The 23,784-nt window shown below is 40.1% G+C and overlaps 1 protein-coding gene across 2 annotated transcripts in view; it reads left to right on the top strand.

The window, feature by feature from the left end:
• The window catches only part of top3a (DNA topoisomerase III alpha), a 31,804-nt gene extending 8,364 nt beyond the window's left edge, over positions 1–23,440 (top strand). For both annotated transcript variants that reach the window (XM_073060854.1, XM_073060855.1), the window contains 13 exons: positions 314–484; positions 985–1,085; positions 1,931–2,005; positions 3,453–3,535; positions 4,360–4,567; positions 6,856–7,041; positions 8,018–8,147; positions 9,670–9,783; positions 13,680–13,845; positions 16,905–17,048; positions 18,946–19,068; positions 19,151–19,869; positions 22,255–23,440. In XM_073060854.1, the coding sequence (XP_072916955.1) occupies positions 314–484; positions 985–1,085; positions 1,931–2,005; positions 3,453–3,535; positions 4,360–4,567; positions 6,856–7,041; positions 8,018–8,147; positions 9,670–9,783; positions 13,680–13,845; positions 16,905–17,048; positions 18,946–19,068; positions 19,151–19,869; positions 22,255–22,379 (2,345 nt within the window). In that variant the 3' untranslated portion in view covers positions 22,380–23,440. The remainder of the gene's footprint in view (positions 1–313; positions 485–984; positions 1,086–1,930; positions 2,006–3,452; positions 3,536–4,359; positions 4,568–6,855; positions 7,042–8,017; positions 8,148–9,669; positions 9,784–13,679; positions 13,846–16,904; positions 17,049–18,945; positions 19,069–19,150; positions 19,870–22,254) is intronic.
• The last annotated feature ends 344 nt before the right edge of the window (positions 23,441–23,784 follow it).

Genomic DNA, 23,784 nt, shown 5'->3' with positions numbered 1-23,784 from the left:
ACCCAATATTATGGCCACTTCTCTGATCTGTATTCCTATTGCCAGGATTTATTTTAATCCTCCTCCCCCAGTCTGTTGCCCTTTACCCATCATCTTCTCCCTGATCTGTAATCGCCTCATTCCTGTAATGTTTTTCCTAACCTCAATAACTCCTATGTACTCCTGTAATCAGGCCTTCTCCCATTCCCTGTCTTCCAAGTGAACTTTTGTTTCCATACCAGCACCTCCCCAGTGGTGTCTTTGAGACCTTTTGTTGCTTTGTTTGTGTCCCTCTCCTGCCCTTTTGAAGTGAGCTGCGTGATTTTCTTTATAGGTGCTGCTTTCACCCGGTTTCAGACCTTACGTCTACAGAAGATTTTTCCAAATGTGCTGGCAAATCAGCTCATCAGCTATGGCAGCTGCCAGTTTCCAACACTGGGATTTGTGGTTGAACGTTTCAAAGCGATCCAGGCTTTTATTCAGGAAACATTCTATAAAATCAAAGGTATAGTACAGTTCTCATACCTTTCTGGAAATGTACAAAGTATAAGTTCAAACTGCTGTATTACTCCTTCCTGCCCCCTTGGCTGAATAGTTCATAGGAGCTTATATCTGAAACATGGGTACTTGAAAAGAAAGCACGTGGAAAGTAGGAATGTCTGTGAAATTAAAACCCGAGCATGAATCTGCTTTCAAAGAAAAAGGTGGGCAGAACATTGCTAATTTTCATGAGTGTGTTATGTACTAAAGTGTTGGATATGAATATAGGTACAGTAAAATAAGTCATGGCTAAGATATCCAAGAAATCTAGACACAAATGGTGATAATTGTGTAATGACTACTGGAACTAGATTTTTTTTCAACATAATTCTCGTAATTCAGATCATTTTGTCGCCACATGGCTCTGCTTTTATACATGGTTACACAATATGATGGGTCAGGGTTCTGGGTTTGCTTTTGTAACTAGTCTGCTATATGTCATTGGGGGCTCTTTTTGTCTTTCAGTTACTCACGAGAATGACGATGGTAATGTAGAATTTAACTGGAAGCGACATCGGCTTTTCAACCACACAGCATGCCTTGTACTTTACCAGATTTGCATGGAGGTGTGCATGTGTTTATCTCAATTATTGCTCTGTACCTCTAAAATAATTGGAGGTTGGGGAGGACAGCAAACTGCATTAAAATTGGTTTGAAGAAGCAAATGAATATAGTTAATATTGTTATGGTAATTGGAGATCAGTACTTTGGATACAAGAAGAGATGTGTCAACATATATTAATGGTGCAAAATTAGGCTGCGTAAATTCTTCAAATGACAGGAAATTTGTTACAATAAAATTTCTGTGTTGTGAAGTGATGTAAATAGAGTTGGAACTGGAAAAGCAGAAGGATTTGTAGGATAGGTTAATGTAATTGATGTGCTGGGGGGGCTAATAATTTTGATAATATTTTGTAGTTCAGGCAGCATTTGTGGAAAGAAGAAGTATTTCTCAGGATGATGACCTTTCATGGGCTGGAAGTAGAGGTAGAATTTAGGTTTAGGAAGGTTAAAAAAAGATTTAAACAGAAAACTATGTATGTCAGGCAAGTTTTTATTAAAGTACATAGACAGAATGGAGATGATCACGATTAAGAGCACTAGTAGAGAGCAGGAATATTCAAACATTCATATTATTTTGATTATGTACATGATCATGTTGAGAAAATTGGGAGAGAATTTAGTCAAGTAAATGTTTTTCAATGCCAAAACAAATTACTTTGTGCCTTTGAACACAAGAAATCAACCCTTTAGTGAAAAGATTTCAAAAGTAGCTTTTTTTCTATTGCTTCCATAGGCTGACATTAAAATAAAGCGATTAACAAAGTACCGGTAATACCTGATTTTGTAGAGCCTTTGTTTTTTTTTTTAAATATATACTGTCTTAGTTTTTTTTGTTTGCTGATCACAGGATCCAGTTGCTACTGTACTTGATGTCTTTACTAAACCGAAGAGCAAATGGAGACCTTTACCTCTTGACACTGTGGTGTGTATCTATCTGGATGTAGCACAAATTGCATTATGAAAAGCTACAATGATTTAAGAACAACATAGGCTTGTATAAAATTGTGCTTAGACATGCTGTTATGTTACTTCTAGGTGTGTTAGTTTCAGCATTTAATTCTTTACTGCTGTATGTCTCCATGGTTTCATCCACTTCTATCTATTTCTTTAACCTACATCATCTAGGCCTCTAGACTTCCAACGTATTTGCACTCCCTCAATTCAAGTTCAACGATTTGACTCACAATGCCTTGCACTTCTGCTGTTAGGTTCTACTTGCCTCCCTAAACCCTTTACTCCTTTAAATTTGTTCCTTTAAACCAACCTCTTTGACCAAGCTTTTGACCCTCTTTCCAACTACATCCTCATGAGCTTGGCATTAACATTTTTGCTTCTTATGAAGCACTTTGAAACATATTTACCCTATTAAACATTCAATAGTATTAGTAAATATTCACATTTTGTGTGTCTTCATAAGAATGAAATATTACTACTTTGATCATTACTTTGGGACTACCATTATACAACCCAAGAAGTTTCATGCTTCAATTCTTGGTATATACTTAGTTAACTGACCTTGGTTAAGCTAGTACTGGTCCTTTGAAGCTTGAGAAGGCCCAGCTTTTGCACGGCTTGTACATGCATACAAATGTTTAGGAGATTGGTGGATTTGTCTACCTCTTGAGCTACAAGCTTCTTGTGTCAGGTAGGAACTGGGTTTGTGGCCACATTTCTGACTTGTGAATTGTTCGGGTTCACAACTCCAGAACCCGACTGTAATCTGGGAAGAGCCTGTTTCCCTGGATTGGAAGGAGATATGAGCCTTCCTGATGTTGCTCATGTTGACTATCTAGGAATGGTAGGGAATTGGCTGAGACCTGGAACCCAACTCTTTTGATTGTTTGCTTATTGTTCTTGCGCCTCTCGTACAATATCCACGTACACGGTCATAAAGAAATCGTTTCTAATCAAGTAAGCATCATGCTTTCACCTGAATTTAAGAAATTTTAAGCTTTAAAAACGGTTACTGACATCCTTCCTGTCTGATGGTTCTGTAGCATGCTTTTGCGTTCATAATAAAGCCGATGATGCTCAGCTGATTGGAAAACATACATTTTGTTTAATTTTTGTAAACTCTGAATTTTAGGTGTCCAGAATTAATGATAATCGTGATTACACAAAATGAAATACTGATGTTTAATAGCATTGATCCTTTGCTGCCCTTTAACACCTTCAGAAGCTTCTTTTAAGATACTGTTTACCTGTAGGTTACTTCCATTAAAACCAGCCTTGCTTACTGCTTTGCCTTCATTGAACTTCTTATAACCCTTTACTATATTAAGAGCACTGCTATTAGGAGAGATTTGAATCTTGAACAAGAGCTGAAAATTGAATTGAATTTAAAAATTAACATTTTGTTTACCAAACAGGAATTGGAGAAACTGGCTTCAAAGAAGTTGAAAATCAATGCAAAGGAGGCGATGAGAATAGCAGAGAAATTATACACACAAGGGTGAGGTTCTGTGTGCTGCTGCATATGAGCTGTCTGAGCAACATCAGCACCTTTTTATGCAATGTTTGGAACTTCCTGAGATCCTGTTTTTAAACACCGTCCTTGGGCACATACAATATTGTATTTCCCTGCTTCTCTTAAATCTCTTCAAATGTTCAGTTAGATCATCCTTCCTGACTCTTGTGCTTATGTCTCCACTGCATGTGTACTCTGAGCTATTCAGTATATTAAATATCCTGCCTATGACTTATGTTTATGAATGGTGAGTGTAAACATGAAATCTGTTTGAAGGAATTGATGATAGTTGACGAGATGAATTATTCACCTCTGGGTTGCTGGGTTTGGTTAGTATATGATAACTAGAACAAATTTAAGCACACAGCCGTTGCCCATATGGCTAATTAATCCATAACCACTGCGTCCAGGCAAATTTCTTTCGATTTCCTTAAGATTCATGGTAACGTAGAGGTTAGCACAGTGCTTTACAGTAAAGGTGACGCAGGCTCAATTCCCACTGCCACTGCCCATAAAGAGTTTGTGCATTCTCCCCGTAACCATGTGGGTTTCCTTCAGGTGCTCTGGTTTCCTCCCACAATCCAAAGACGTACAGGTCGGTAGGTTAATCGGTCATTGTAAATTGTCCCGTAATTAGACTGGGGTTAAATCTGGGATCGCTGGGCGGCAGCGCTAGATGGGCCTGTTTTGCTCTGTAACTCAATAAATAAAATGAATAAAAAGATTTGAGTCAGATCAGAATTCCTGCCATGTGAAAGACCTAGCTCATTTTTACAGTGTGTTACTGTTCCTTGTTCCTGTTTGTGCAGATATATCAGCTACCCTCGTACAGAAACCAATATCTTCCCCAAAGACTTCAACCTCACCCTTCTGGTGCAGCAGCAAACCGTGGACCCACTCTGGGGGACATTCGCTCAGGGTATTTTGGACGGAGGTGGGCCAAGACCTCGAAATGGAAATAAGTCTGACCAGGCCCATCCGCCAATACATCCAACTAAATATGCTAACAACCTGCAGGTATTCTCCTGGAATTGATTTTCTTATCCACTTTGCTTGTTTAATTTGAAGACAATGCAGACTCAGGATGAGGTTGCAGGAGGACTATGAGATGATGCATTGCGGTAATTTGTATTTCTTCTGTTGACAGTTCACATTGCCTTTCAGATCCCAGTTCTGAGTAGCATATCTGTTCTGTGATAATCCTGTTGGTGTAATTGTAATGTTCTACAATAAAATGGAATGTGTTCCTGATTTGAAGATGGGGCTTTGTCTCCATAGGGAATATGCTGAGGTTGCTTTTACCAAATATGAACATAGATAGATGCACCTGTCACATGTAAGGATGTGACGGATGTGAAGATCATTTAGGTTATTTCACTTGCAACCTGACACCCTGTCTGGCAGCTGTATCCTTCAGGATCTGATGATGCCACCAATTTATTCTTGCAGATTGATGTTCTTGCCTTTGACATAATCCCAGGAAAAGTAACTTGTTATTTTATGTGTAGCTTGCAATTTTATTCTTTTTCATGTTTATTTCAGCTTGTATAAGATTCAAAGGAGGTATTTTCATGGGGTCTGTGCCCCTTTCAATACTACCTGTTCTAGTGAGTCTGACTTGCCAGTTAGATGTGCTATATCTGGAGATTGTGATAGATGATATGGCACATTGTCTGTAAAATATGATTCTGGGACGATAACTATGCCGGGTTTTATTGCTTGGCCGTGGGACAGATCCAGTGAAGACACAGCTCATGAGGAACCATCTATAGTACATTCTCCCATACAAAAGTGCTGTGTTCCTAGAAAATCCTCTGCATTGTGATTTTCCTTAATGCAAACTTGACAAAATCTGTGTTTTTTCAATTTTGTGTGTGTTGTTAGTTTTCTTCATCATAACTTCCGTAAGTGTGAATTTTTATTCCGTATCTCAAACTTTTGGTAGTGATTTTTGAATCCCATCTGGATGAATTTCCATTAACCAAACTGCTGTAACATAGGGTGCATTGTGGAATGTTGATTGTACTGGAAGCAACCTTACCATAACCCAATTCAGTAAATACGTCAATGTTAGGTGCTTCATTTGGTTATATACACTTCTTTGATGGTGTCATGACACAACTATATGACTTGCCTGGCCTATTTTGACAACCTGGTTGATGGGTCTGGAGTACATATAGGCCAGACTGGTTAATGATTGTTTTTTTCTTCAGCTGAAGACAGAGAGCCAGATAGGATTTTACAGTAATTCAGTAGTTAGCCGGAGTAGGATTTCAATTTGTGTTATTAAATTGTCTTTTCAAATCTGAGTTACAGTTGCATTAATTTAACTGCTTCACTCCCAATATCTTCTGCTGTTAGTGGGACACTCCTCCCTTCTTTACACTGATGCCGCAGCAGTGGAAACTACAAGCAGTTTCAAACTCTTGGGAGTGCACATCACACACAACCCCTCATGGTCCCAGAACACATTATACATTATCAGGAAAGCTCACCAACATCTCTACTTTCTGAGGAGGCAGAACTATGCACATCTATACTCATGTTGTTTTACAGATACACAGTAAAGAGCATCCTATCAAGCTGCATCACTGCATGGTATAGAAACTGCACTGGACAGGATGGCTCTACAACAGGTTGTCAGAACTGCCTAATGTGTAGCCAGCATCAGCTGGATGTATATACAGAAAGGTGCTGGAAAAGGGCCAGTAACATCCACATGTAAGATCCCATCCGCTCTTCTCAGTGACAGTTTGCCCCACTGCCATCAAGGAGGCTACGTAGCATCTGCACCAGGATCACCAGACTCAAAATAAAAGTTACTTTCTGCAAGCAATAACACTGATCAACACCTCCATGCCCCCAACCACCACTACCTTCTCAATCCTATCAGTCACCTGATATACAGACACTCCTGTACCTAGTGTCACTTTATGGACATACAATCAATCCATGTCTATAAGCTATCTTACATATTAATGTTTAAAGTTTTCTTTTATTATTACTGTGTTCTGTTTTGTGCTGCATTGGATCCGGAGTAACAATCATTTTGTACTTTACACTGGTGTGCTGGAAATGACATTAAGCAGTCTTAAATCTTATTGAACAAAGATCAGTTTAGGGGTATCTCAAAGAATGGTTTTGGAGATTGAGGAAGTCTGCAAAATCCTGGGGTAAGGGATAATGGGAAGGACATAACAAGCATGTCCTTAAACTACTTGTGCCTCCTTGAGTTTGAAAAGATTTGACTGCTTTTCTTTAGAATCAATAATTGTAATTGTACTAAACATTTTCTTTCTTTTTAGGGAACTGAGCAGCGTCTTTATGAGTTTATTGTCCGACACTTTCTGGCATGTTGCTCCCAGGATGCACAGGGACAGGAAACAACAGTAGAAATTGACATTGCAGGAGAACGTTTTGTTGCTCATGGACTTATGATCATTGCACGGAATTATCTTGAGGTTTATCCATATGACAAATGGAATGCTAAGGTACTGTGTAAAGAAGAAAATGATGTTAACATTTCCTTGATTCAACAATGCAATACAAATACTTTATTGTCACCAAACAGTTGATACTAGAGCGTACAATCATCACAGTGATATTTGTTTCTGAGATTCGTGCTCCCTGAAGTACAAATCAAAGTAAATATAATAAAAATTTAAATTATAAATAGTAATTAGAAAATAGAAAAGGGGAAGTACGGTAGTGCGAATCAGGTCCAGATATTTGGAAGGTACGGCCCAGATCCGGGTTAGGATCTGTTCAGCAGTCTTATCACAGTTGGAAAGAAGCTGTTCCCAAATCTGGCCGTACATATCTTCATGCTCCTGAACTTTCTCCTGGAGAGAAGTGGGACAAAAAGTGTGTTGGCTGGGTGGGACTAATGCTTGATTATCCTGGCAGCACTGCTCCAACAGCGTGTGGTGTAAAGTGAGTCCAAGGATGGAAGATTGGTTTGTGTGATGTGCTGGACTAGGTTCATGATCTTCTGCAGCTTCTTCTGGTCGTGGACAGGACAACTTCCATACCATTCTAGCATTGTGTGGTTTATTATATTGCAGGATACAATCTGGTTAGGGAAATGACTTTCATTCTTTTTGACAGGGGGGAAGAGTAAAACCAAATGATCAAATTTTGAGACACAATATCATCAAATGTTTTTATTTGTTCTGGATTATGCGCTAGATAGTTACAACATTTCTTGAACAGGCGGTGTGCCTGTTCCAGTCTCTGTGGAATTCCAGTGACATTCAGTTGATGGATCTGTTATGATTAGTGTATGTCAGGATGGGGATGGAAAATGTACTGGGTTTGGGTATAACTGCATTGTCCATACAATCAAAAACAATGCTTGAATCTCTTCTATCTACCTGATTTTCACATAAGGAATTTGTGGTTCAAATGGGAAATAGAAATTGTTTGTTTGAGAGTTCCTGTATTTTTAAAGTAAATGGTCTGTTCTAGATTATACCAGTATATGAGAGAGGGAACAAGTTCCAGCCCACCACTATTGAGATGGTCGATGGAGAGACGAGTCCACCCCAGCTTTTGACTGAGGCGGATCTTATTGCTCTAATGGAGAAGCATGGCATAGGTTAGTCTGAAGCTCAAGATCTCTTTATTATAAGTAATTTTTTCAAGTGGAATACAGCCATAAATTTCATTCTTCCAACGATCTATACTTAGATATGTATCCGATTTCCAAGTCACTGCAATAGCTTTTTTGGCTACTGCCAATGCAATTTTTATAAATTCTTTCTGATATTTATTCAATTTGGATATCGGTTTTATCCCTTCAATATCACCTAGTAAAAGTAATATTGGGTTGTGTGGAAGTTGTATTCCAATAATTTGTTCCAATAAAACTCTTAAATTTGTCCAGAAAGGTTGAATTTTAGAACAAGACCAAGTAGAATGTAAAAAAGTACCAATTTCTTGGTTACATCGGAAACACTGATCAGATAAATTTGGGTTTAATTTATTTATTTTTTGTGGTGTAATATATAGTTGATGTAAAAAATTGTATTGCACTAATCTTAATCGAACGTTTATTGTATTTGTCATACTCTCAAGACATAGTCTTGACCAGTTTTTTTCTTCAATTTTGATATTCAAATCACTTTCCCATTTTTGTCTTGACTTATGGACTCCTTGTTTAATTGCCTGTTGAAACATTTTTGAAAATTTGGCGCCCTTATTTACAAAAGACAGGATTAAATATATAGGTGCTCCGAAGATGAAATAATTGGTTACTTGGGGAAAGAAATAAATATATATACTAAAGTTATTACGAACTCCATGGAGCATGTGGGGATCTTCCAATATCCAGACATTCCTTTTTTTTTCTTTCTTTCTTATTTTTTTAATAGGGATGTTAGGGGGGAGGGGTTAAGGGGAGGGGGGCTGGGTAACATTTTTTTTTCATACACATTTATTCTGTAACTATTTGAAAACAATTAAAAAAAAGTTCAAAAAAAAAGATCTCTTTATTTTGGCACATCTTGTGTTCATAGACTGTATACATTGATTGGTGTGACCCCATATCATGCTGACCTTGGTTTTTGGTTCTATGCTTAGTCTAAGATGAGATGGCTGTACTCTGCAGTGGACAGACACCAAACACTTTCATGTCTATGAAGAAGGCAAGATCACTCTGATTTTGAGTGAAGCCATTTTCACGTTTTGACCATCTGCATGGTGGAGTTTGCACATTCATCCTGTTATTGTGTGAGTTTACACCAGGTCCTCCAGTGTCCACCCATATCCAAAGATATGGGTTAGTAGGTTGATTGGCCATTGTAAATTGCCCTGGTATGCAGATGAGTGATAGAATGTGGGGAGAATTGATGGGGACTTGGAGAGGAAACATGGAAGAATAAAATTGGGATTAAGATGGGAATAGTGTAAATGGGCAGTTAAAGGTTTGCATGACCTCAGTGGGTCAAAAGGCCTGTATCCATGCTATACCCCTCTGTGACAATGAATTGGGTTCATTGACGGGTTTGTGGTAGGTGCAGGCATGCCCTCAATGCCCCAGTACTGGGAGTGAATATGACATGTAAGAAACCTATGCTGTGGAGCTGTGTCGCTAATGTGTATTTGCTTTTTTTTTCCAGGGACTGATGCCACTCATGCAGAGCACATTGAGACGATCAAATCCCGAATGTACGTGGGCTTGACTCCAGATCAACGATTCCTCCCAGGGGAATTGGGAATGGGTCTAGTGGAAGGTAAGTACTTACACCAACAATTTTAAGAATGGAACAATTTCTTATACTGTTTTACTATAAACCCTGCGCACTGGGCCTGTCTGTTTCCTTCCATGATGTTGGCACTAAAAAAAAAGTTTAAAAAATGACATTTGTGACCATGAGTTACTTTGAATGATATTTGAGTATTTTAATGATGTATAGAAATCTCTGCAAATAATGCCATGGTGTGTTTGGTGGGCAATGATTGTTGAGATGGAAGAAGTGACCTCTCAAAGCTTGTTGTAATCCTTAGGCACTGACTATGCAGCTGGCTGGCTGCAGCAAACTTCAATGCTTTGCTAGCCCAAAAATGACAGTTTTCTAGTTATGAGATGTGGATGCAGATGCTTTAAAACATAAAGATAAACTTCACTGTTGTTGAATTATTAAGGAATAGTAACATAGAAATTAAGAGCAAGAGTAGGCCACTTAGTTAGATTGCCACTTCATGAGATCTGATTGTGACATCAGCTCCACATTCCAGTTCTACCCCATTAACATTTCACCACCTGCCTTATAAAAACTCCATCTATCCATGTCTTTAAAAAATATCCATGGACTTTCATTTCACTACCCTTTGAGGGAGAGAATTCCAAAAACTCTCAGTGCTCTGGAAGAAACTTTTTTGCCTAGTTATTATCTTAAATTGGTGGCCTCCTATTGTTTCTTTAGACAGTGACTCCTGGTTGTGGGTTCTCCCAGCAGTGGAAGCATCCTGTCCACGTCCACACTACCAAGACACTTCATGATATAATATGTTTTAATCCAGTCTAGAGTGGATACAAACATAGCCTGTCTAATCTTTCAACATAAGACAATATCCCTGTTCCAGATTTCAGTCTGGTATACCTTTACACTTCTTTCAACACAATTACAACCAACCTTAAATCTGTACAGTTTTGTACGTACAGTCCAGATGTGATGGTATCAATGCCCTAAATAACCAAAGCGCAGACTTCCTATTTTTGTATTCAGTTCTCCTCTGCAATAAGCAAGAACCCTGTTAGCTTTCCTAATTACTTGCTATACATGCATACTATTTTTTTTAATGATGCAAGAGGATGCTTGGATCCCACTGGATCTCAGAGTTCTGCGATCTTTCACCATTTACATATTTAATTTTCCTAGCAAAATGGGCAATTTCACATTTCCCCCACATTTTATACTCTTTTAAGTTACCCAGATGTAAATTATTTATCTTTGTCTCTTAGATACGTTTATCTAAGTGATTTTGCTAAACTGTTAAAAGATGGTGCCTTGCTCGCTGTGGAACACAACTTATGACATCTTATCATTCAAGGAAAACTCATTTATGCCTATTCTATTTCATGTACGCTAACCAATCTTCTATTCCCTTTAATATGTTACCCCCCCCAGTGGTGGCAAACCTTTTCAGGTGTTCGAAGTATGTTTATTACATTCAAATTTGTAGATAAGAATTGAACAATCAGATAACCCCTATTCAATTCATGCGATACCCAAGAAGCTTCCAGAATAATACAAAGAACTGTAACCGCTAGGAGAAACACTGAACAATTGCATATACATACTGTGACCACCAGGGGACATACTGAACAATTGCATGTATATAGGTAAAGTAATCATATAAAATACAAGCAGGCATGAGAAAGTTCAAACTACAAAGAAAATAACAATTAATACCGTCTAAACCAACACATCCAACATTGTGTACTTGCAACTGTCTCTTGGGCTCTAGGCCAACGTGAGACATTTCCTGTGAAAACAACTCTCAGCCCTAGATTTGTAAAAAATTATTTGTTGTTCATTCGACAATAAAGACAATCCATAAGTTCGTAAGACTTACTCAACAACCTCTCTTGGAACATCGGATTCAGACAGTAGCTTACCAGAGTCCTCTGTCGTGGGCCAATCTTTCAAGCTGTCCCAGGTGTAGCCCATCTTCTTGATGTGTCCTTCCTCTCCCAGGATGAGGTGTTTGGAGCTTCTGCTGGCTTTTCTGTAAGTTTTTATGGGATAGAGTTGCTAGTCCTATGCCCAATCCTCCTTTTGCAGCTGAGCTTGGGAGCTTCCAAGACCACGAGACATAGGAGCAGAAGGAGGCCATGCGGTCTGCTCACTATTCGATCATGTCTGACTTAGTTTTCCTCTCAACCCCATTCTCCTGCCTTCTCTTTGTACCATTTGACACACATACTAATCAACAACATTTGCTTTAAATATACCCAGTGACTTGGCCTCCACAGCCATCTCTGGAAATGAATTCTCTGGCTTAAGAAATTCCTCCTCATCTCTGTTCTGAAGGGACATCCTTCTATTCTGAGGCTGTGCCTCTAGTCCTAGACTCTCCCACAATAGGAAACATCCTCTCCACTTCCACTCAACCTAAGCCTTTCAATATTAGTAAGTTTCAATGTGATTCCTCCCTCATTCTTCTAAACTTGCAAGTATCGGCCCAAAGCCATCAAATGTTCCTCATATGTTAACCCTTTTATCCGCAGGGTAATTTTCATGAAACTCCTCAGTACCCTTTCTAATGCCAGCACATCTTTTCTTAGATAGGGTACCCAAAACTGCTCACTATACTCCAAATGTGGTCTGACCAACAAAGTTCAAAGTAAAATTTATTGTCAGAGTATATACATGTCACCACATACAACTCCTTTGTATTCCTTTCCTCAGAGATTCCTTTTCTGCAGGCATACTTAGCAAATCTGTAGAACAGGATCTGTAAACTTTAAACATCAGCAACTGTAAACAAACAGTGCAAGTGCAGATATAAATAAATAGCAATAAATAATGACTATGAAATAACAATATATCCATGTCCTTAAATGAGTGTAGCTATCCCATTGTTCAAGATCCTGATGGTTGAGGGTTAGTAACTGTTCTTGAACTGGTGGTACAAGTCCTGAGGCACTTGTACCTTCTACCTGATGGTGGCAGCGAGATAAAAGCTTGGGCTGGGTGGTGGGAATCTTTGATGATGGATGCTGCTTTTTACAGGAAAGTTTCATGTAGATGTGCTCAATGGTTGGGAGGGTTTTACTGATGATGTACTGGGCCGAATCCACTTCCTTTTGTAGGATTTTCCACTCCAAGGCATTAGTGTTCCCATACCAGACCATAATGCAGCCAATCAGCACATTGTCCACCACACATCTATAGAAGTTTGCCAGTGTTTTTGATGACATGCTGAACCTCTGCAGACTCCTGAGGAAGTAGAGGTGCTGTTTTGCTTTCTTCACAATAATATTTATATAAAGTGTCCAGGACAAGTCCTTTGAGATAGTGACACCCAGGACTTTAAAGTTGCTGACCCTCTCCACCTCTGATCCTCCGATGATTACTGGCTTTTGGACCTCTGGTTTCCCTCTCCTGAAGTCTACAATCAGTTCCTTAGTTTTATTGAAATTGAGTGAGAGGTTGTTGTTATTAGACCACTCAGCCATGTTTACAATCTCCCTCCTGTATGCTGATTCATCATCTCCTTTGATACAGCTCACAATAGTGGGCAACACACTTACTGAAATCTCATCATTACCAACACATTTACTCATCAACAAGCCTCAGTATTACTCCTTTGTTTTTGTATTCTAGTCTCTCAGAATGAACACTAACGTTGCATTTGCCTTCCTTGCTACTCACTCAACATGCAAGTTAACTTTCAGGGAATCCTGCACGAGGTCTCCTAAGTCCCTTTACATTTCTATTTCTGAATTCACTCCCCATTTAGAAAATATTCTACACATTTATTCCTTCTACAAAAGTGCATCACCATACAATGCCTTGCACTGTATTCCATCTGCTACATATTTGCCCATTCTCCTAATCTGTTCAAGTCCTCCTGCAGATTCTGTTTATTACGTTTGTGAACAATTGTGCTCCTACTGCAGGATATGATTCCATGGGATACGAGATGTCCAAGCCAGATCTACGTGCAGAGCTTGAGGCGAATCTGAAACTGGTTTGTGAGGGGCGGAAGGACAAGTTTAGTGTGCTGCAAGAGTATGTTCAGAAATACAAGCAAGTATTCATCGAAGCCGTGACAAAAGCAAAGAAGTGAGTGTGTAATAAATTGAATATTCTCGGTTCACAAGTGTCTTTGACAAAGTGGCCATGTACTGTTCATCTTCTGTTGTCTTGTAAAGTTAGGTAAAACTTTGTTGGATTCCAATATTAAGGATGAGGTTTTGGGATACTTGGAGGCACATGATAAAATAGGCTGAAGTCAGCATGGTTTCCTTAAGGGAAAATCTTGCCTGACAAATCATTTGGAATGATTTAAGGAAATAACAGGCAAGATAGACAAAGGTGAGTCAGACGGCTTTTGACAAGGTGTCGCACATGAGGCTGCTAAACAAAATAGGAGCCTATGGTATTACAGGAAAGAAATTAGCGTTGATAGAAGATTGGCTGACTAGCGGGAGGCAAAGAGTGGGAATAAAGAGCCTTTTCTGGTTAGCTGCTGGTGACTACTGGTGATCCACAGGGGTTGGGACTCTCAGTTATTTAGATGACAGCATTGATGGTTTTCTGGCTGTGTTTGCAGATAAAAGAAGCTGGGTGGAAGTGCAGGTAGCGTTGAAGAAGCAGGGAGTCTGCAGAAGGGCTTAAACAGATTGGGAAAATGTTTAAAGTTCAAATGGGCAAAGGAGAGACAGATGGAATATAGTGTAGGAAAGTGTATGATCATGCACTTTGGTAGAAGGAATAATGTGCAGATTATTTTCTGAATAGGGAGAAAATTCAGAAATCATAGAGGTACAACGGGATTTGCGAGCCCTTGTGCAGGATTCCCTAAGAGTTAACTTGCAGGTTGAGTCGGTAATGGAGGAAGCCAAGTGCGGTGTTAGAATTCATTTTGAGAGGACTAGAATATTAAAGTAAGGTTGTAATGTTGAGACTTTATAAAGCATTGGTCAAACAGCACTTGTATATTGTGAGCAGCTTTGGTCCCCTTTTCTAAGAAAGGGCGTGTTGGCATTGGAGGAGATTCAGGGGAGGTGCATGAAAATGAGCCTAGGAATGAAAATGTTAACATATACGGAGCATTTGATGGCCCTGGGCCTGTACTGGAGTTTAGAAGAATGAGAGGGGATGTAATTGAAACCTATGAATACTGAAAGGCCTAGATAGAATGGAAGTGGAAAGGATGTTTCCTATAGTGGGGGAGTCTAGGACCAGATAGTAGAGGCTCAGAATAGAAGGATGTCCCTTTAGAACATTGATGAAGAAGAATTTCTTTAGCCAGAGAGACATGAATCAGTGGAATTCATTGCCACAGACTGGTTGCAGGCAAGTCACTGGGTATACTTAACGCTGATGTTGACAGGTTCTTGATTAGTAAAGGCATCAAAGGTTACGGGCAGGAGGCAGGAGAATGGGATTGAAAGGGATAATAAATTGGCCATGTTGGAATGGCTGAGCAGATTTGATGCGCTGAATGGCTTAATTCTCCTTCTGTGTTTTATGGTCTTGCAGTCTCAAAGCTGTTTTGCAAGGTCATTTTAGAATTAAAAGTCAGCTATATGTACATGGGCCTGAAGCCAAATGTTAGGACAGCTGATTTTCTTCCAACAAGGACATTACTGGCTCAGTGGGTTTTATTACAATCTCATAAGATTATGGTTAGTTCAGCTGACTCCAGTTTTTCCTTTTTTGTTGTTGTATTTTAGTATTATTTTTAGTATGGGCTTGAAGGTAGTTACCAGATTATTTTATCCTTGATCAAAGCAGACAAGTTGGATATCAAAGAATATGTGGAAAGGAAGTTTAAGAGATGATTGTGAGCCAGGTGATGAGTACCTGCTATGAACTGCCAGAGGAAGTGGTCAAGTCAGCAACAATTGCAGCATTAAAGAGGCATTTTACATTCTTGGAGGGGAAGGGTTCAGAGGGTTATCGGCTGAACATGCAATATGTATCTGGGAACAATAGGGAAGATGACGTGGTCAGCATAGACCACTTAGGCCAAAGGACCTGTTACTTTGCTGTATTACTCGGTGACTAATTTGTCCTGTGGCACTCCGCTCACCCTTGTTGCTACTGCTGCCTTGTTTTCTCTTCCCTCCCCCCTACTTCTTCCTCCTAGCTCTCCTCCTAGTTGGTGGCCACTTCTTTCTCCCTATCATATTGGTGGTCTCCCCAGCCCCGGCTGTCTTACTCCATCCCATGAAGGGTGCAGAGTGCCTCCTTTTTTGTGCAGTCATATTCTTTTTACTGCCCCACCCTTCTCACTCCTCATTTTCCATCATTTACTTGCGGCACCTCCCATTGCTGTCCTTCCATTTCCAGTTTACCATCCCCATTCATCTACTTCGGAGCTACCACTCTAGGTATGGTAATTCTCTACCCTGATTTTCCCTTGGTGGCTTCTATCCCTTTCCCTGCCATGCCATGCCAGGCCCCACTTCCCCACTAATTTTAGAGTCCATCTAAGGAATACCAGAACTACCCCACCCAGCCGTCCATCCTCCCACGTAGCTTAACAGCTCCATTTCTTGCCCCTGACTGCCCTCTCAATTGGTAACACTCCATTCTTCATTCTCCCTGGCATATTCCCAAGAATGTCTTCATCTTGGTGGCCCTGCTGCACTCTAATGGACCCTTCTTTTCTGCTCCATTGTTCCTCTTTCATCTTGAAGACTCACTGTCCTCCTATCTTGGTAGTCCAATTCCTCTACTTCAGTCTTCCCTCACAGCAGACCATCCCAATGCCTACATCGCTGGGCCATGAACCCTCCATCTCCCTGAGGATTCTCCCATTTCTTGCTCCCCCTTGTCACCTTTCAATTCCTCACTGTGAACATGTTTTCCTGATTTTAAGTGCCAACCTATTTTCTCTTTTATTTCATTTGATACATTTTGGTTATTGGGCCTCCTGCTGCTCGAGAACTTTGCCTCTGAAATACCTGACAAGGTTAATACATCAAGAGTACGGAATAAACACAAAATATTCTGGTAAAGCATTGAGTTACGCCATTGGTGCTACTGAAACCAGGAGGTACCAGGGAGGGTCCCCAGGGTATGTGATGTTGGGAAAGAAGTATGCAGACTGTTTTTAGTCCGAACTCTGAAAATGAAGCTCACAGACTAGATGTTTGGTCTTGTTTTGATAGGCTGGATGAGGCTCTTTCACAGTACTTGGGAGAAAGGACAGAATTCACAGAATCTGAAGAGTTCTTGATGGAGATTTCAGAACCCGTTCGAAAATGCCCCCAGTGTGGCAGGGACATGGTTCTCAAACCAAAGAGAGATGGAGGGTAAGTAGCTGCTAACCTGGGACAGGAAGTTGACAGTACTCCTCCTCAGGCGGATTTCACAGGAACAGGAGGTTGGCATATGTACTCCAGTTTATTGGAGTGACAGTGGTAATTTCCTTCTTGGAGCCTGATGGCTATTTGTTTACATTAATGGATGATCTGCTCTTTAATTTCATTTACTGTACTCACCTTTGCTTCAATTGCCTGATGCTCCGAGACCATATAAAAACTATTAATTTCTCTTTGGTTAGCTCATTATTCATTCCCTTGTGATGCAGAGGTCCAGTTTTAATGTACATATTCTATGTGTACCCCTGCCCCCAGCTCCTTACACCCATTCCTTTACAGTCTCCTCTCTAGTTCTCTTTCTGCTTTTTGTTGTGTATGCATTTCTACCAGTGAACTTGCTACTCTTTTCCACGGAGTGAAAGCCCCTCAAGAAACTAGCCTTGTGGTAGCACTGAGCAGATCCATTCTTGAGAGGTTTTCAATCAATTGTGTGTTGTTTACCATAGTTCCTAACTCAACTTCTCGTGTTTCAGACACTGCTATAAATCTGCATAGTTCATACCTTGCCCCTCAGTATGTTTATGGGAAGCTTTAGGTAAGAGGCAAGAATGAGTTCTATGAACACAGTAAGATGGAAGAGGAATTCAATGAACACACAAATGTTGGGGGTTGTGGAGAAGTAATTCTGTGAATTTAGTATGGAGTTGGGTTTTGGCAGTTGGGGGGCATGGAGAGAACATAATAGATAAGAAAATTAAACCTAATAAGAGCTCCACACTCATCATTTTTTGCTTCCCCAAGTTAAATCTGCAACTGTTTCATCTCTTACTGGAGTGAATGAGTTAAGCTTATACAGGTTGAGTATCCCTTATCCGAAATTCCAAATCCACAAACCTCCAAAACCTGATTTTTTTTGAATGTCACAAGTGGGAAACTTCCACAAGACACTGGGGAAGTTCCCTGGCGATGTGCAGGTCTCTGAGCACCACAGACAGTTCTGAGAAGTGACATCGCATATGCGATGAACAGAAGTTAATAGAAGTTGAAAAACACTGCTTAAAGTGAAATCATGTATTATCAGCATCAGAGTGAACATAGGCTGCTTAACAGTGTGCTGATCATGAAACAAGCAAAGATTCTCCACGACGAACTGAAAATTGAAGGCAATTGGGAATATTCAACAGGCTGGTTGCAAAAATTTAAGTAAAAGTAAATTTTTAAACCCTCTGCTGAACACGAAATTCTAGCACCAGAACAAGTCTATGATGCTGATTGTTTTTATACCTTGCATAAAATCTACGAAAAAGTAAAATACAAAAACACGGCATCATAGGTGGAGACTGAAAAGCTACCGTTGTTTGTTGTGGTTCAACGGTTGATTCAGGTATTCTCCCGATGCTGCTGTGCTGCTTTTCTTACCCTACACACATTATATTTTCATTACATTAATGGTATGTAATCATTTCTACTGCTAAGTAGATACGTGTGATGAACAAGTGTAAGATAAAGACTGTTTACCAGTAGCACATAAATTCAGAGTCAGAAATGAGCCACCTCATTATATATTCCAAGATCCAAACTCCAAAACACTTCCAGCCCAAGCATTTCAGATAAGGGGTACTTGGAATTCTGTGTTTGAAATTCTCTCCAGATTTCTCTCTGGCGCTGTAAATCTTCTTTAATTCCATACGAACCCACCTCTGTGACCATGTGCATCACTGTAATGTTGTCTGAAAACAAAGCTGTGAAACACTTCAGTTATTTTACTACTTTAAAGGTGATGTGCAAAGCAGTTATTCTGTTGCCATGATGAGGTGTCACCCTGTGACAGTGTTGGCCAATTGCACTGCTAGTACTATTACTCACTGTGTCTTTGTGTTGACAACAGGTTTTACCTTTCATGTACGGGGTACCCAAGCTGCAGGTCTGCGGTCTGGTTTCCTGATTCTGTCCTTGGGGTCAACAGGGATGAGAGCGTCTGTCCCACTTGTAAACCACACCCAGTTCACAGGTAATGACTAAAGTAGCAGAATCTAAACCTAATAGTTTTATTTTGAGAAAGCATAATCATTTTATTTGTTCTACACTTTCAGGTTAAAGTTTAAGTTCAAACGAGGCAGTGTGCCTCCTTTAGTCCCCTTGGAGTTCGTTGGCTGCATTGGGGGTTGTGATGAGATGTTGAGGGAGATCCTGGACCTGAGGTATTTACATGGAGCATCACATTCAAGCAGTCAAACTGCCAACCAATTGTCACAGAACAGAACAGAGAATCAGCTGCGGGATCGTGTAAATAGTAGGAATAACAATCCAAATCTGCAGCTGCGGGATCGCGTAAATAGTAGGAATAACAATCCAAATCTGCCTGTGCCAACTGTGTCCATGAGCCGAGTATCCAGGACTGTACAATCAGCGATGGCAAGTGATGATAATGTAGTTGTGTGCAACTGTGGCCAAAATGCACTGCTTCTGACTGTCCGCAAGGATGGACCAAACCAGGGACGGAAGTTTTACAAGTGTAGTGTGGGCACATGCGACTTCTTTCTGTGGGCTGACCAGGACGTTGAAGAATCAGGGAGTCGTGGAGGAACTGTCAGCAGAAGGAATGTGACCCCAGATGCAGGCTACTTACGTCGAGCTGAAAGCAGAGGGACATCCGGCAAAGGGGAAGCAGTGTGCATGTGCAACCAGCCAGCTGTCACACGCACAGTACAGAAAGACGGACCCAACAAGGGACGGGCATTCCACACCTGCTCCAAACCCAGAGAACAGCAGTGTGGCTTCTTCGAATGGGCTGATGAGAATGCTTTACGTGGTAAGTTTCACTACTGAGTTACAGCGACATGCTGCAGAGAAACCATGCCAATTATCAAACACCATTTGCACTATTTTTACATTAATTTCAATGTTTTACTTGCCCCAATTCTCAATTACTACCCCCAGCTTCAGAATCAGAATCAGGTTTATTATCACTGGCATGTGACGTGAAATTTGTTAACTTAGCAGCAGCAGTTCAATGCAATACATAATCTAGAAAAAAATAAAATAAATGAACGAGTAAATCAATTATGTATATTGAATAGATTTTAAAAAATGCAAAAACAGAAATATTGTATATTTTAAAAAAGTGAGGTAGTGTCCAAAGCTTCAATGTCCGTTTAGGAATTGGATGGCAGAGGGGAAGAAACTGCTCCTGAATCACTTGAGTGTGTGCCTTCAGGTTTTTGTACCTTCTTCCTGATGATAACAGTGAGAAAAGGGCATGCCCTGGGTGCTGGAGGTCCTTAATAATGGACATTGCCTTTCTGAGACACCACTCCTTGAAGGTGTCCTGGGTACTTTGTAGGCTAGTACCCAAGATGGAGCTGACAACTTCCTGCAGCTTCTTTCGCTCCCTCCATACCAGACAGTGATGCAGCCTGTCAGAATGCTCTCCACGGTACACCTATAGAAGTTTTTGAGTGTATTTGTTGACATGCCAAATCTCTTAAAATTCCTAATGAAGTATAGTCATTGTCTTGCCTTCTTTATAACTGCATCGATATGTTGGGACCAGGTTAGATCCTCAGAGATCTTGACACCCAGGAACTTGAAGCTGCTCACTCTCTCCACTTCTGATCCCTCTATGAGGATTGGTATGTGTTTCCTTCATCTTGCCTTTCTTCAAGTCCACAATCAGCTGTTTCGTCAAACTGACGAGTGCCTGATTGTTGCTGCGGCACCACTTTACTAGTTGGCATATCTCACTCCTGTACGCCCTCTCGTCACTACCTGAGATTCTATAAACAATGGTTGTATTGTCAGCAAATTTATAGATGGGATTTGAGCTATGCCTAGCCACACAATCATATGTATATAGAGAGTAGAGCTGTGGGCTAAACACACATCCCTGAGGTGCACCAGTGTGATTGTCAGTGAGGAGGATATGTTATCACCAATCTGCACAGATTGTGATCTTCCAGTTAGGAAGTCTAGGATCCATTTGCAGAGGGAGGTACAGAGGCCCAGATTCTGCAACTTCTTAATTAGCTATAGTCGATGAACAGCATCCTGACGTAGGTGTTTGTGTTGTCCAGGTGGTCTAAAGCCATGTGGAAAGCCATTGGCTTATTGTGGCAATAGGCAAATTGTAATGGGCAAGGTCCTTGCTGAGGCAAGAGTTCAGTCTAGTCATGACCAACCTCTCAAATCATTTCATCACTGTCAATATGAGTGCTATCGGGCGATAGTCATTAAGGCACTGGTATAATTGTTGCCTTTTTGAAGCAAGTGGGAGCTTCCTCCTATAGCAGTGAGATATTGAAAATGTCCTTGAATGCTCCCACTAGTTGGTTGGCACAAGTTTTCAGAGCCTTACCAGGTACTCCATCGGGACCTTCCGCCTTGCGAGGGTTCACTCACTTTAAAGACAGCCTAACTTCAGCCTCTGAGACAGATCAATGGGTCATCAGGTGCAGCAGGGATCTTCACAGCTCTAGTTGTGTTTTTCCTTTCAAAGTGGGCATAGAAGGCGTTGAGTTTATCTGGTAGTGAAGCATCACTGCTAAACATAATGGCCAATTAAGCTACCAACCTGCACAGATTTGGAGTGCAACTGGAGCACCTGGAGGAACCCACTTTATTCAAGGGTGAATGTGCAAATTCTACAGAAGCATTACCCAGTGTCAGGGTTAAACTTGGATTACTGGCATTGTGAGGCAGTGGCTTCTTTAGCTGCACCATAATGACTGGACAGTATCAGTAATATCCTCATTTAATTACCAATTACCGTGCACAATACTGATTGGGGAAAATTAAGCTTCTAAATTGCCATCTAAAGTCCTGTGATTTATAATGCAAAGCTCTGAGCCAATGTGGCCCAGCTTCGATTAATGTTTTTGAGTGATGTGTACATTTCCCAATATGATTTACTACTTATTGAAACAAAGGTTGCATTTGTAAACCACCTTTGAATATGTTATTAAAGTTCTCTGTGCCAAGGCAGGGCTGCTGTAATGCTCAGGTTAACTGACCTGACTGAGATGTGTTAAGAGTTGTGAGTGGCCTCTGCAGTTAAATATTTAAAAACTAACTATTGAGTGCCATTGAATAGGTGTTTCAGTCTGCACCTAATTTTAGGGTCATTCACAAATGGAAGAGTACTTGGGATGTTCAAAGGTTCTGATCTTCTGATCTAGTTCTGTTATTTTTTACCTTTCAGGTTCAACAAGTAATCGGCGGGATGGAAATTCTTTTCAGAATGGTCCCACAGCAAAGAAGCCACGGACCTGTGGGTTGTGCCATCAGCCGGGACACACCAGGATAAAATGCCCCCAAAACCGCTGACTCTTCTTATCCTCACATCACTGATATTTTATCATAAATTGGAAGGCTGCCTGCAGAGAAATCCAGCAGCTTCATCAAAGTTCTTCTGATCTTTCTCACAAAAACTAACCAAGCCCTTCATAAGGAGTTCTACATTGTGTTATATTGAATGTAGAGTTTTGAGAGCTCTTGTTCAAAGAGGGACAGTGAATTACATGTGCACTGTCATCTCATGTGCTGGATCCAAAGAGATAAAGAATTAAATTCATTACTTAACACTACCTTCAGAAGCAGCTGCCCTGTATCCTCCATTGCTGGATTTTATTCTAGGAATAACAGTGCAACTTCTGTCAAACAAACTTTTCTGGAGATGGTACATCTTAGAATTTGGTAATTGGAGTTGTGGTGGAGCTCTAACAAGCAGTATTTTAAAAGTTAATTGGATGCTCAGGATTTGATTTTTGATTTCAACTTCTTGAATTGAGAAGATAACTTCTGGTCATGTCACAGGGTTATCTGAGAGTTTAAGATCCAGTTCAAATAGTTTGAATTTGACTTTGAGATAAATCATCTGTAATGGTCAACCAGGGAATTAAATTTCTATTTTTGGATGGGGAGGTTATTTACTGTACTGCTCCACTATCTCCTGTGGGTCGTGTTGTATGTTGTGCCATGAGATATAAGGAATACTTCAATGTCTGCATTGTCAGTAGGATTTCAGTAAAGTGCAATAGATGTGTAGACATCTTCTAAACTTCAGCCTTGGCTCATGTTTATACTGGGGTACAGTACTAATTCATTATCTAAATATGGCGGGTACAAAAGTCTATAATATGTATAAGTAAGAATGGATGCCTGGGTTCACTGTATAATTCAAGAATATAACACGATTGGCAGTGATCTGTCATAGTGTGACACTAAGCTGCTCTAACAATGTGAACATCACTGTAACCTACATATTGGGTATGTGCATTGAGCCATGGACAAACGTAATATAGAGAGCAAAGTCCTTTAAGAGATGGAATTGAATGAAATCCAGAATATACTTGGACATTTGAGAATTAAACTGAATTTTATCTTAACACTGGTCTTTTTTAATTTCAAAATTAAAATAATAAATCAATACTTCAGTCATATTTTTATGGTAGATCACTGGAAGTATGATTTCCCTCAATGTACCAATATATTGACTGTCTCTTGCATGTTTGATACAGGAAAACCATCCTGAACTGGAACATTTTGACCAAGGGAATGAAATAGAATTGTAATTTGTATGGTAGAATAAGAGTTCCCAACTTTTCTTTGTAAAGAACCAGGTGGAAGTTATTCAGCACCTCTAGTTTGTATCAACATTGCTTCAATATAATTCAAACAGTAGATTAACAACAATGGTTGCATGTTGTCCTAAAATCCGCTGGATTAAATT

The sequence above is a fragment of the Hemitrygon akajei genome, chromosome 11, assembly GCF_048418815.1.
Source record: "Hemitrygon akajei chromosome 11, sHemAka1.3, whole genome shotgun sequence".
Taxonomy (NCBI): domain Eukaryota; kingdom Metazoa; phylum Chordata; class Chondrichthyes; order Myliobatiformes; family Dasyatidae; genus Hemitrygon; species Hemitrygon akajei.
This window is presented reverse-complemented; position numbering and strand designations above follow the sequence as displayed.